Source organism: Peromyscus maniculatus, chromosome 12 (assembly GCF_049852395.1).
Source record: "Peromyscus maniculatus bairdii isolate BWxNUB_F1_BW_parent chromosome 12, HU_Pman_BW_mat_3.1, whole genome shotgun sequence".
Classification (NCBI taxonomy): domain Eukaryota; kingdom Metazoa; phylum Chordata; class Mammalia; order Rodentia; family Cricetidae; genus Peromyscus; species Peromyscus maniculatus.
In genome coordinates this window covers 6540770-6555485 of record NC_134863.1, presented here as the reverse complement: position 1 = coordinate 6555485, position 14716 = coordinate 6540770, and the positions used below count along the sequence as shown (strand labels likewise).

Below are 14716 nucleotides of genomic sequence, written 5' to 3'. Positions count from 1 at the left end.
GTGACAAAGCCAAACCACTGACTTTTGATGGTCAATTTGGAACTCTCGAACACCTAATGCACTGACACCAATTAGTGCAATGTCTGCTAACTTCCTTGACACTGTCTCTACTTTATACCCGTCTGTAGCTGTGCTGCAGGCAGCCTCATGTACAGACACCCTCATTTTGCATGGAAAGGCAGACGCCTCTGAGAAGTATCCACCTTTAGTGCTTTTTTTAAAGACAACACATATGGCCTTCACCTAGGCCTTGCCAAAAATGTACGACTTCTATGCATGGATCTGGCTACCTCTTGTGTCTGAGACTAAGTGGTGGGATGAGTTAAGGGTCCTGGGTGAGATTTCAAAAGATGGTCCTAGTATTGGCCTCCATAATCTGTTTGTTGTGGCATAGTCACACAGGGTGAAGAGTGAGTATCATGGGTCACAGTTAGGAAAAGGGCTGACACATGTGCTGCCTTTCTGGGTCTGGGCCTGCTGGTGGGTGGAATGGAAGGAGAGAAGTGATTCAGACTCATAAGAGAGTTGATAAATCTGCGTGGGTCTGGGCATAGAGGGCCTTCATGGGTTAGTAGCACTATATGATAGAACAGGTTTAGAATAGGTTTAGAATACTCCAGAGAGCCTGGGTATGGGGCACTTGCCTGTGTCCATACCTGTTTTGGCATTAGGTTGAGGGTCCTTCATAAAGCTAGGCAGGAAGGACTATGGAGGATGACCCCTGCCAATACCACCAGTGAGGGTTCTGACACTAGGGGATCAGAATGGAGGGCAGGTGGTAACTGAGTGTGTGGACTAATGCAGGATAGTGCATACCCTCCTCTCACATCCATGCACACGAACACTTACCTGCAACCAAGCAAATGCATCTAATCCACACCTATGATCAAAACTACACTCACACATGCACATTCATGCATACCCATGAACAAGAAATCTGAATGGCATGTGCACGATTACAATAAAATCATAACAATTTGTGGTTAAAGTTGTAGTAAAGTTAATTTTTGCCAAATATCATGCCACCATTGAGATACTTAATCACTTGCATGATTTGCTTGAGTTTCCATGTCATTGCTCATTGCAGAGATTGTTTTCTTGGGTCTCTATTGCATTGGAACTGATTTATGTAACATTTCACTTGCTCAATTCGAGTGTTTACTTCACTCATAAGACCATCAATCATTAGAAAGCAATTACCTACACAATGTTTATTAAATCTAAAATTCTTGCTGTTGTTGGTTTAGCTGATTTTATGAATATCACATGAACCTACTAAAATTGATATACTTATGATATAAATGGATACATGAATATTGTCTCCTCTGAATATATGAAAAAAGAAGCAATATACGTTAAATACACAGATTTCCATTAATGAAATGAAATGATTAAAACTCCCCTCCAAGTCCTTCGAAGAATGGAAATTATCATTTAAAAAAATGCTTGAGTGTGCTAGACAAACATCTTTTTAGGAATCTCTTTATTCATTTCACATACAAACCACAAATTTGTCCCTCATTCCTCCCTCTCCCGTCTTTCCCCCCAGCCTAACCCTCATCCCCTCCATCAAAAATGTATGGCCTCCCATGGAGAGTCAGCAAAGCCCAGAACATTCAGCTGAGGCAGGTCCACACCTCTCCCCTTTCATCAAGGCTGTGCAAGGTGTCCCTACCATGGGCAATGGGCTCCAAAAGCCAGTTCATGCTCCAGGGATAGATCCTATTCCCACTGTCAGGGTGCCATGAAACACACCAAGCTACACAACGGTCTTGCCCAGGCAAAGGCCCAGTCCATTCCCATGCATGATCCACAGCTGTGGGTCCAAAGTTCATGAGTGCCCACCAGCTTAGTTTAGTTGTATCTGTCTTCCCATCATGGTCTTGATGCCCCTTGCTCATAGAATTACTCTTCCCTCTCTTCGACTGAACATGCTTGGCCATGGCTCTCTGCATCTGTTTCCATCAGTTACTAGATGAAGGCTCTTTATGACAGCTAGGGTAGTCACCAATCTGATCACCAGGGTAGGCTAGCTCAGGGAACCTTTCCACCACTGCTAGTATTCTAAGTTGGGTCATGCCTGTGGATTCCAGGGAACTTCCCTGACCAGGTTTCTCCCTATCCCCATGATGTCTTCCTCTATCAAGTTATCTCTTTCATTGCTCTCCCAAGCTACCCATCCCATCCCCTGCTCAACCGTCCCATTTCCCTATGCCCCGATCCCATATCCCTACTTTCCATTGTCCCACCCTAACCCCCAGGTTTCTCAGGAGTTCTCATCTATTTCCCCTTCTGAGGGCGTTCCTCGCGTCCCTTTTAGGGTCCTCCTTGTTATCTAGCATCTCTGGTATTTACTCACTCATTACCAGAAGTAAAGCAAAGTTAACCAAACTACAACCCACAGCTCCATAGAAGATAGACAAATATTTTAAATGTATGCTGATATGATTCCTTTTCATCAGCCTCACTGGTTATGTTGAAGGATAATTTTGCATCCAACTGAACTTTCAGATGTGCTAACACCTGCTGAATGGATGTCACTCTGGATTCAAAGTTGCCTATTTCATCTTTCAAAATGGTCTTTGCTTCTCCTAGTAGTTCATGGGTTTTTTTCTTGAGAGTGGCTAATGAAAGCACTCTCATATATCACTAGGCATTTATCTGCCAACATTCTATCGTTACACATCTTCTAAGTCCTGGAGTTTCTTTTGTATTTCTAGTTCTGCTCTTAGCTTGTGATTCTCTTCCTAGTCCATGCAAATTTCTTTATGTTTTTTGATCTTGGAGTAAAATGCTGACATCCTATACAGCTGCTTCCTTCATAGTGATTCTCTTCTTTCCAAGTTGAGAGTTTCATGTGAGACTTTTACTACATAAAAGATTGTATTCCTGCCGTCTTCATCTGTCAACTCTTACCTGAAATTGGAATGATAAAAATTGTAAACACAAACACTAAAGTTTAAACACAAGTTTGGTCACAGGGAAGGATAAAATTCTTCTTTCCAAGGATATCGATGCCTTCTCTAAGCCCAATGACCTGGATTTGAAACTCAGAACACACCTGGCAAAAGGGGAGGAACAGATCCCACAAGCTATCCACTGACCTCCACACCCAAAATGAGACCTCACAAGTGGCCCTCCAAACAGAATACATGTGAAAATGTTAATTTAACAATACACAATCAAAGACAGATTATTTTATGTTGCTTTGGGTGTCCACTGTCTAGAAATGCAACAAATCTCTTACTCATATCTCTCCTGGTCTTTCTCTGCTTTAATTTCCTTCAAGGGAAGACGGTTCAGCAGCTGCCCAACCATCCTGTGCAGTAGGTCTAGTCACATGTCCTAAGTCCATGCACTTTTACCCACATCAAGCAAAGATGCTACATAGGTAGGAAGCAGGACCAAGAGCTGTCAGTCTGCAAGCTCATGACTTTCTGTCCCCCTAGTAATACCGGAAAATGATGAAAACACACTTAGACGAGATGGCCGCACAATGACAGAAGAAAATTCATCGGAGGTAAGAGAGCCTTTTTCTCTCTAAAATAGAAAGGTTACTTTAGTGATCTTACGTTTCAGAGGATATCCCACTGAACAACAAAACTGAGCAGGCATCATGGGTATTAGAGAGTTAGCTTAGGAAGGGGAGAAGAAGAATTGTACCAGCCTGTTCCAAACTGAATAGAGCATCAAAGCATCCAGTGTTATCAGTCTTGTGAGCAGCTTTTTCTTCTGGAGAAAAAAGGTTCTCTTTAGATAAAACTTAAAGTTTTGGTTTAGAAGTTGTCAGGCACTTCAGATCCCCTCAATTTCCATGCAGTATGTTCCACAACAGTCATATGGAGCAAGCTTCTTATGTCTAGTGTGGGGTTGCAGGTGGTTAGACTTTTAACACATGAGCATTAGTATAAATAATTGAGGCTACATTGTGGCAGGGTTAATTTCATAGCAGTATCATAAAGATGCTCCAGCATGTTGCAGTGTGGCTTAGGGAACATGCAGCAGAGACCAAACAGATAGTGCCTCTTGATCTGGTGTGGGAACCAGCAAAAGTGGGAAGAGGTACAAGTGAGGAACCCCAGTTCTTTTGTGACACCATCATATGATATACTAAAGCAGAGTCTTTTATTTGAAGACTCTTTCCCACTTTGATTTGCATTATACTATGTTGATATGTGTTTCAATGACCCATGCAAACAGAACTCATCATGACCTAGGCCACAGACTGTTTTCTTTTCTTTACATTTCAGGTGCATTGCAGAAATCGAAGACGAAGTATGTATTATGGAATCTTTTTCCTAAGACATGTTTTAGAAATGAACTGTGTAAATACTTGGTATCCTTATATCTAACCAGCCACTGTTGATCTATGACACTGGGAAGCATTTGGACTGTATTTTTTAAAAAGTGGGTCTCTAAGTTAAAAAAATAGTGGAGGCATTTGTCCATGTGCACTGGATTCAGCTATGATGCCTGTAGTTAGTCTGGAATGCTGTACACCAGGCCACATCTAAATCTGTTTTTTCCCAAGATAGGTATCCCAATTGCTCAGTCCAATCTACAGGGACAAGCTGTTGAATTACCCTATTAGGATACACACTTGACCTTTATAAAGTATATATGTTCAAAGCCCATCATATGCAGTACATTTATTTGTTTGTGTGCTACTCTGTGAAAGAATAAACCAAGGCACAGAGATAAGTGATGAGGCTGTCCATGGAGATGAAGAGACCTTCTATAGCCCCAGCCCTTGGTAATCCCTAACTTGGAACATCCCAGTATCTGCCTTCAATAGGTCAAAACTGCAGAGATCAGGACCCTGTAGTGACTACCACAGAGAGCCCAGGGCATTACTTCTCATCTACATACAGACATTCTGAAGAATGAAAGGTTAGAAAGCACACAGGCTTCTAGTCAGATCACTGATTCTGAGAATGGGAAACAGATACTGCATGGCGAGATGGGGCAGGTGTGTTTCATTTAGAATTTTATAGTACATGGATTAATCCAGTAAGAACTAATGAAAAATGGAAGAAACACTTCTCAGAAAAAGAGCACAACAATTGTTTATACAATGCTCAGCCCTGAACACATATACATATAAAGCATAAAAGTAATATTATGTATACTGATCAGGTTCTATTTATTTGATTTGGAACACACACACACACACACACACACACACACACACACACACACACACTCCAGTTAGTGAGAAAAGGAGCCATGTTTTGAAAGAGAGCAAGGAAAGGTTTATGGGTCTAGAGGAGGGTTTTCATTGAGAAACAGGTGTGGGAAATGATGTCCTTATTATAATATCAAAAAAAAGATTTTTTAAAGAAATAGTTTGATATGATGGTTTTTCTATATCTTATATTTCTTTTGTCATGTTTGGTTGTTATCTTTCAGAAATTTTTTTCTAGTGGGAGACAGACAGAATGGATCCAAATGAGATGGGAGATTGGGAGGAACTGGCAGGAACAAGGGGAGGAGAAACTATAATTTGGAATATTGTATGAAAAAAATCCATTTCCAACAAAAGGGAAAAAATGAAAAATTTAAAAATTCTCTCATGCAAATTTAAGATCAAGATTTTAATAGAAAAAATGAAAGTACTATATATCAAAAAGAAATAAATGATTTAGCAAAAAAAAACCAATAGCATGAGCACAAAAGAGACACTCATCTTAACAACAGTGTCCACTAGGAACTCCAGTTACCTCTTGGCTCTGGATCTGAGCTGACACATTTTCCTAATAGGAGGACGTTTTTAAAGATATATTTATTTTTATTTTGGGTATATGAGTGTTCACCTGTATGAATGTATGTGCACCATTTGTATCTATGATACATATGCAGACTCAAATTAGCTGTATGGTTTCTAGCAACTGGAGTTATAGACTATTTTGAGCTGTTTTTTCTGTGTTAGAAACCAACCAGACCTGTGTCCTCTGCAGGAACAGCAGGGGATGTTAACCTCTGGTCTCCTTTGCTCCTGGCAACAGGTTTTTAAATGTGAGCTAGACTCTGGGCTCCAAGGGGACTTCTGCTCACTGGTAGTCAGTATCCATACTGCCTGTGAGTGGGAACACTAGGGGGACCACAGGCAGCAGGTAGGAGTAAGAAGAGCATCGTTATTTGCAAAATGGTTTCTGTGTATTTGCTCAGGCATGTGCTATGAAGGCCTTTGGCAAAGAAGAGCTAGTTCTTGAGAGAGAATGTGGTTCATTGCATACCTACCATTTCTAAGGCCTCGGGTGTGAGCTCCCAGTATGCAAAAGATGTGCTGTGGTTGTATAGCTTTATAAACCTCCTTCAGAGGTGCTGATGGGAGAATTTTAAGTTCAAAGTCATCTATTTCTACAAAGTGACATTGAGATCACTGTGGGCCAGAGACCGTTTCTCTAAAAAAAAGTGAAAAGAAAAGAACAGAGGGGAGTAGGACTTCGTCCATTGCCGGTGTGTTTCTGTGTGGGAAAAGATTCTGGAGAAACAGAGCTTTCATGAAGAATAGATGAACAGCACCTTGCAAACTCACATGTAGCCTGTATAGACTACCATTCTGTTAGCTGAACTCAGTTCAGATTGTCCACACAGTTTCAGGGGACATCTATCACCTACAATGGCACCAGGCTGCTTTTCCAGCCTCTTCCTGATGAGGGTTTATCCAGGTTTCGTGAGATTAAAAGAGTTTCCTTTTCTCCCATCCTCCACGTAAAAACTTGGTTTAGATTGACTTGGAGCCTGGAGATTGACTTGGAGCATTGGTACCCTCCCAATTTTTTTTTTTTCCAGAGGGTCAGACTCAGTCACTGAGAGGCCAGTGGCAGGTTGAGGATGATAGAGGAGGTGCTGTTTACTGATCCAGGAATCCCACAGCTCACTTCGGATGAAGCTCACACTTGGAGTCAGGGACTGCCTGGCAGAGCATGTCTCCTGTCTGTTGTTTCTGTCAGGAGAGGTCGTCACTGGCACACAAATGCAGCTGTTACTGCTCCATTGTGTGAAATGTCACAAGTTTTCAAAGCTTCTTACCTTCCTACCTCCCATGGACAATGCCATACATTGTCCATGAGATGTACTATTATATAAGGGGCAGTCAAAGAATGAAGAATAGCGGTTCTCCAGTGTTCTAGAGTAAATGAAACAGTTTGTCTGAATTCAGTTACTCCTGTGTAGCTGAAGTCTTCTGGTATCTCACAGACATCACAGGGCACTTCTGAATGCCTGTGCTTTTTCCTACAGTATACATTACAAAGATCTGTTTTAGCCTAGTGAGTCCTGTGGGTAGTCCTTAAGAAATTCTTAGGGTCTTAGTGAACAGTGGTGAATGGAGCCATTGCAAGGGTGTCATGGGCTCTAAGAAGGATTAGAGTGATACCACTCTGCTCTGGCACCACACTCACAAAGTGTGTTCAGTCATGGGGCTCTTCCTTCTGTATTTCCACATAAATTAGATTTTACTTGTCATGTTCATGTAATGCTTAACTGGTTGTACACTATTCAGTGATCCTCCTGAAGCACAATCTCACTCTGATGACTGTACCCGGAAACAAGCAATCAGATCAAATGTACAAACACACAGTTGTTAGTTTCCTCTGTTTTTCTGCCATGAGGCTGACATGAAACTCTATTCTCGATGCGTTCCCAGTTTCTCCTTTATTGAGAGAATTCAGCAGAGACAAGCTATACCCCATACAGATGTGATGATACCAGAATTCTGTAAATTTTATTCTATAGAAACAACTGATAAGAAAAAAGGCATGTTGTGAATTCTGTAATTCTGTCCAGTTGTGTAATGTGGTGATAATCATTTTCTTTCATATGTAAATCTAGAGAGAAGTTTAAGACAATTTTTCCTATGTAGGTTAATACTAATATATCTAAGTCTTCAATGTAAACACAGCTAAAGAATTTAAAATGCATCTGATGTCACCTTCGGCTCTCATTCAATAGCATGAACCAGTGGAAACTGAGGCTCATTAGTATGAGTCAGGGTGGCTTCACCTGCTGTAGACAGGAATGGGTGGACCACCCTCTAATCCTTTCTCCCACATGTGGGTAATGCAGATGGAGTAGAGCTGATGTTCCTCAAGGCACATTGTTCCAATGTCACATGACTGAGGGTGAAATTCAACTCAGTGAATTTGGATCAGTGTACCTGGTTTGAATCAATGAGCAAGGGTCCACTAGTGGTCATGTTATGCATTGTCTTTGAGTTAGGAATGTGGTCAAGATTTCATTAAGGACAAGGAAAATAGAAGGTTCTTGTTCTATTCCAATTACAGGGACATGATGGAAAGTGAGCAGAGTGTGCTATTAAATGTGCTTTGCATATCCTCCTCTCCTTTGTACACATTTCCCCAGAACATTTATTCTTTTTTTTTTTTTTTTTTTTTTAAGATTTATTTATTATGTATACAGCATGTGTCCCTGCAGGCCAGAAGAGGTAACCAGATCTCATTACAGATGGTTTCGAGCCACCATGTGGTTGCCGGGAATTGAACTCAGGACCTCTGGAAGAGCAGTCGGTGCTCTTAACCACTGAGCCATCTTTCCAGCTCCAATCTTATCTTTTTTTTTTTTTTTTTTTTTTTTTTTTTTTTTTTTGCTTTTTCGAGACAGGGTTTCTCTGTGTAGCTTTGCGCCTTTCCTGGAGCTCACTTGGTAGACCAGGCTGGCCTCGAACTCACAGAGATCCGCCTCGCTCTGCCTCCCAAGTGCTGGGATTAAAGGCGTGCGCCACCACCGCCCGGCAGAACATTTATTCTTTAAGTCCGTGATACTACCAAACTTTCAGGGTTTGGGATTCAGTTACTAGCTCTGCATTTTACTTCTGCCTGTCTGAATAATTTATTCAGTTGTTGTTAAAAATTCCTGTGAAGATAACCTAAAAGGGAATTGGTACTTTTTTGAATATAGTCTCAGCTTATAGACTGTAACACGGGGTAATTATATATACAGGCAGGAGTCTGTGGCAGAGTCCCATTATAACCTGTCAGTGACCAGAAGATTTAATGCTCATGCTCAGCTTACCTTTTTATATATCCTTGATCCCTTCCTAAGCCATGATGTCATGCAGAGTTCAGTAGTCTTTCCACCTCACCTAAACTAAACTGCTCTAATCTCACACTTGCTGCCCAGTACTGGGTATCATCCAATTGACTGTTGAGATTCACCATGACAGTGCCCATGAAGTGTTGTGTTCACTTTGTGTCCTTACCTGTGATAGATCCACTGTGTCTGGGGAGGAACAGTATTCTCTTTTGTACTCTAAGGAACCTGTAGGTGATAGTCTAGCAGAGTAAGCCCAATGATAAAGGAAGAACAGAGCCCTTCCATTTCTTCCTTCAGGACTTGTAGCAGTCCATGCATAGTCCTCTGTTCACTGTTAACTCATGCTTCACGTGGCACCAACAGGGTAGACTGCTGGGTAAAATGGCTGTTTAGTCTGACACAACTACCACATCTGCAATATACTGGCAAGGAAGGGCCTAGTGTTAATGTGTAGCTCATTCCCAGCCTATGCGCCTCATCCTGGACTGCCATGCAGGATGACTGAGGTGTAGAGGAGGTCAGAGACTTTTCCTTCATCCTTGAACCTCTGACCTTATGAGTGAGCAGGGATCTGATCTCTGACCCCTGCCTTGGCTCTTTTTCATGCATTCTTGATTCTGATTCCAAGATACATATGGTGTCTTAGGAAGTTCCCATAAGTTAATATCCATGTTTCTAGGGCTGAAGGACATGAGCAATTGGGGAGCAACCTTCTTGACACACATCTTGCCACAGGCTGTGATTGTCCATAGTGTTCTGTGTATTCGTGGCTTTCTTTTGGGAATTTCAAGTTGCCCCACAGAGATCCAGGACCAGTCTCCACCCCCATAATCCTCCATCTCTCTCTTCTCTAGCCACTTTCTCCTACTTCTGGAATGCCATGTGGACTCTAGACTCTGTACCTAGTAATACATCAATGTGTGACAATTCCCTTATTCCGGGAATTTTTTCATGGTGTTTCATACTATAAAACATTTCTCAGAAGTGTCCCCAGAATGAGTCTCTATGTGTCGTGTCTTTTATATTCTATAATTTTCTCTTCCTCCTTCTCTAAACTTATCAGTCACAAGAAAAGAGTCCGGAACCCAAAACTTCTAGTGTACTACATTTACAGAATGACATTTGAATCTTACTAGGTCATCTGGCTCATCTCTTCACCTGATGGGCATAGGTAGAAGGCTGGTTGTGTGCAACTGAAGTTCTTGAACATGTAAAGACAGAGAAGTTAACCAGAGTCAGCTTGGAGCAGTCACATAAACAGAGTGACACAAGGCACAATAAGAAAAAAAAAACTAAGTGATCCATGCAACTACATGAGCCGGGCAGTGGTGGTACACGCCTTTAATCTCAGCACTCAGGAGGCAGAGGCAGGTGGATCTCTGTGAGTTCAAGGCCAGTCTGGTCTACAGAGTGAGTTCCAGGAAAGGCGCAAAGCTACCCAGAGAAACCCTGACTCGGAAAAAAAAAAAAAAACAACTAAGTGAAAACGCATACATAGACACACCAAGACACACCCAGGGACACACACACATATACACACAGACACTATACACACAGACAGATATAGACACAGACACAGACACACACACACACACACACACACACACACACACACACACACACACACAAACAAACACAAACAGAAGAACATTGTCTGAAATCTTAGGAAGTGTGACAACAGTAAAGTCACTGACATGTTATGGTCATTTGGACCAAACACCTGAAGCTGTGACTCCAATTATTAGAATATCTGCTCCCTACAATGACCTTGTCTTGAATTTACCTGCATCTATATACTGATGGCAGCCTCGTGTTCACAGGCCCCCATTTTGCATGGAAAGGATCACCTCTGAGAAATGCCTAGCCTTTGTGCCTTCTCTAAGAGAAGTCTCATGTCTTTGGTCTTCACCTTGCCAAAAATGCACAACTTATAATCATTATTTAGGAGTTTTGGTAAGTTTAAAGGGCTTGCAGATATATATGTATATGTTTATATATATATCACAAAGCTGAAGTGTTATAAAGACCAGAAAACCATGTTCATAAACACATGTAGATTAGCCATTGTGCATTGTTCTTTCATAAAATATGCACCACATATGATGAATTATTGCAATTTATCTCATTATTCATACTTACCAAGATTGCATCATTTTTACCTTTGAGAGATAATGTAATGGGACATGAACATTCACTTTTAAATAGTTGTTTAAAGTTAAATACATGGTGTACAGATGCTCAGAAGGTGATTAGACTGTGCACACATTGGTACCCTGTTTTGTTTTTAATTTTTTAAATTTTTATTTTATAATTTAATTTAATTTTACATATACCCATGGATTCCCTTGTTCTCCCCCCCTCCTGCCCTCCCCCTGCCTTCCTCCCAGCCCCCCCCCATTCCCATCTCCTCCATGGCAAAGACTCCCCTGAGAATTGAGTTCAACTTGGTAGATTCAGTCCAGGCAGGTCCAGTCACCTCCTCCCAGGATGAGCCAAGTGTCCCTGTATAAGCCCCAGGTTCCAAACTGCCAGCATATGCACTGAGGGCAGGTCCCGGTCCCACTGCCTGGATGCCTCCCAAACAGATCAAGCTAATCAACTGTCTCACTTATCCAGAGGGCCTGATCCAGTTGGGGTCTCCTCAGGTATTGGTTCATAGTTCTTGTGTTTCCCTTCATTTGGCTATTTGTCCCTGTGCTTTTTCCAACCTTGGTCTCAACAATTCTCGCTCATACAAACCCTCCTCTTTCTTGCCAACTGGACTCCTGGAGCTCCACCTGGGGCCTGGCTGAGGCTCTCTGCATCTGGTTCCCTCAGTCATTGGATGAGGTTTCTAGCATGATAGTTAGGGTGTTTGGCCATTCTATCACCAGAGTAGGTCAGTTCCGGCTGTCTCTCGACCATTGGCAGTAGTCTATTGTGGGGGTATCTTTGTGGATTTCTGTGGGCCTCTCTAGCACTTTGCTTCTTCCTATTCTCATGTGGTCTTCATTTATCATGGTCTTTTATTTCTTGTTCTCTCTCTCTGTTCTTGATCTATCTGGGATCTCCTGTTCCCCTAAGCTCTCTTTCCCTCCACCCTTGCCCTTCATTACCCCCACTCACGTCCAGGTTGTTCATGTAGATCTCGTCCATTTCTCTGTCATTGAGTGATCCCTATGTCTTTCTTGGGGTCCTGTTTTCTAGGTAGCCTCCCTGGAATTGTGAGTAGCAGTCTAGTCATCTTTGTTTTACATCTAGTATCCTCCTATAAGTGAGTACATATCATGTTTTCTTTCTGAGTCTGGGTTACCTCACTCAGCATGATTTAATCTCCAGTGCACATATAAAAAAGTTCAGACAATTCTATGCACACCCGTAACCCCAGCATATTCAGGGCCAGAGAAGGATGATTCTGGGTCCTGATGACTATTAGTCTCAGTTTAGCTTCAATGAAAAACCTTGATTGAAGGAAGGAAGACAAAAGTGAAAGACCAGGTTTGTTATAATTTACATTTTTAATTCTTTGAGAATTTAATGTGACTACTGTGTTTACATCATTCTATCCCACCTTCTCCTCAATCCATCTCATCCCATGTCCCCCCTTCAAATATATGAGTTCTTCTCTGATAACTACTATACTTACATAAACAGAGGAGTTCATTTAATGTTGCTCTTATATATACCTATGTGTGCTCTTGTATGTTTAGTGCAGTTAGTTCAGGATTAGATAACTTATGAGGAGACTTACCTCTGGAGAAAATTCATCTCTCTGCAACCTCTCTGTAGCTCCTGGTCTAGGGTGCCATATCAGTAGGGGCTGTCATGATGCAGGTCCTATTTGGGGAACTGTGTTGAGATTTCATGGGCTATATCATCCCTGCCATGTCTAGAAGACACTATCTAGCAGCATATGTCCTGTCCCTCTGGTTCTTATAGTCTTTCCAATCCTCTACCAAAATGTTCCCTGAGCCTTAGGTGTGGGGGTTATCTTATGCATCTACAATTTGGGATCCCACAATTTGTCTTCTGACCTCTACATGCAAACTGAAGCATACCAGTGGTCACTCCAAAGAGAATACCTGTGAAGATTTGTATTTAATCTTCAATCTGATAGATTATTTTATGTTGCTTTAGGTCCCCCACTGTCTGGAAATACAATTCTGTTACTCATATCTCTCCAGGCCTTTTTCTGTTTTAATTTCCCTTCAAGGGAAGACAGTTCAGCAGCTGCCCAACAATCCTGTTCAGTAGGTCTAGTCACATGTACTAAGTCTATGCACTTTTAGTCACATCAAGTAAGGATGCTGCATAAGTAGGAAGCAAGACCATGAGCTGACAGTCACTTTCTGTCCCCTTTAGTGCTACCTGAAGAGACAGAAATAAAGGTGGAGAAGGTAAGGGGGCCTTTCTTTTCTCTAAGATAGAAAGGTTATTCTAGTGATCTTATGTTTCAGTGCATATCCCATTGAACAATGAAACTGAGCAGGGCATCATGGGTATTAGAGAGTTAATTTAGGAAGAGGACAAAGTGGAATTGTACCATCTTGGTCCAGACTGAATCAAATCTTCCCGTGTCAAGTGTCACAGTCTGTATGAGGGGGGCTTTTCTTCTGGAGAAAAAAGGCTCCTCTTTAGATAAATGTGTGTAATATTGACTCAGAAGTTAACAGGCATATCATCTATTAAGATGTGTGTTTTTCCTTAAGGGGCCTCTCCTATTTGTTTTCCCATCCTGTCATCTAGATGGAATTTGTGTTGTTCCCCAAAAGTCTCAATATGGTGGGAAGCTTCATGCATCCAATATTTGAATATTTAGGGCATAATACATTTAAAACATGTGCACTCGTGCAAATAATTGGAGGCCCCCTCTTAGAAGGAATTAATCTCCCAGGGCAGGTTGTTAAGTTGGTCTGCCATGCTGGGATGTAGCTTAGGGAGCCCTCAGTGAAGGCCAAACAGAAGAGGTGCTCTGCTCTCACTTTGAGTCAGCATTAGTGTGTGATGTATTAGTTTTTGTCACAAAGTACGTAGCCCTGGTTTTCTGTGACATCATCACATAATGTATGAATACAGTCTTTTTTTTAATGTCTTTTTCCTATCCTGCTTTACACTATGCTGTGTCATAGGGTGAACCAAAGAGCTATGCAAAAAGACTCTGTATGACCTGAACCTCAAAGTGTTTTCTTTCCTTTCAATTACAGGTGGAGAAGAGGAAATTTAATTGTTGTATGTATTACGGAATCTCTCAAACACATTTTAGAATTGTTTAAATGCTGGCTGTCTTTTCTCTGGCACACCAATGTGATATAAGACTCCTATTGGGAGTGAAACTTGGGAATTTAAGCAGGGAAAAGGCAATGCCCTAAGTAACGAGTCTTACCAATGTGTCTACAGTCACTGCTTTCAGTTCTGATGCCTCTAGTTATTTTGGCATTTTGTGTACCAGGCAGGGTCTAAATAGATTTTTTCCCAATACAGTTATCCCTATGACAGAGTCCACTTTCCAGTGACAAATTTGTCAATTCAAAAAGCAAGATACACATTTTACCTTTAAAAAAAAGTGTTCAAAGCTCACCGTACAGATGTGTGATAGACTTGGTTTTGTTTTGGTTTTTTTTGTGCATTTCTCTGGAGAATGATAGCTCAAAGTGTATGGATAGGTCATCAGTCTTTCCAG

At 41.5% G+C, this 14716-nt stretch overlaps 2 protein-coding genes across 2 annotated transcripts in view; one reads left to right on the top strand and one right to left on the bottom strand.

Moving 5' to 3' along the window:
* Positions 1 to 14716, bottom strand: part of LOC121821659 (immunoglobulin lambda-1 light chain-like) — a 755041-nt gene that overhangs the window by 607805 nt on the left and 132520 nt on the right. The gene's annotated exons all lie outside the window — the stretch shown is intronic.
* The window catches only part of LOC143268061 (uncharacterized), a 104944-nt gene that overhangs the window by 77128 nt on the left and 13100 nt on the right, over positions 1 to 14716 (top strand). Inside the window, exons 27-30 of the mRNA XM_076548524.1 lie at positions 3450 to 3520; positions 4251 to 4275; positions 13399 to 13433; positions 14241 to 14265. Of these exons, the coding sequence (XP_076404639.1) occupies positions 3450 to 3520; positions 4251 to 4275; positions 13399 to 13433; positions 14241 to 14265 (156 nt within the window). The remainder of the gene's footprint in view (positions 1 to 3449; positions 3521 to 4250; positions 4276 to 13398; positions 13434 to 14240; positions 14266 to 14716) is intronic.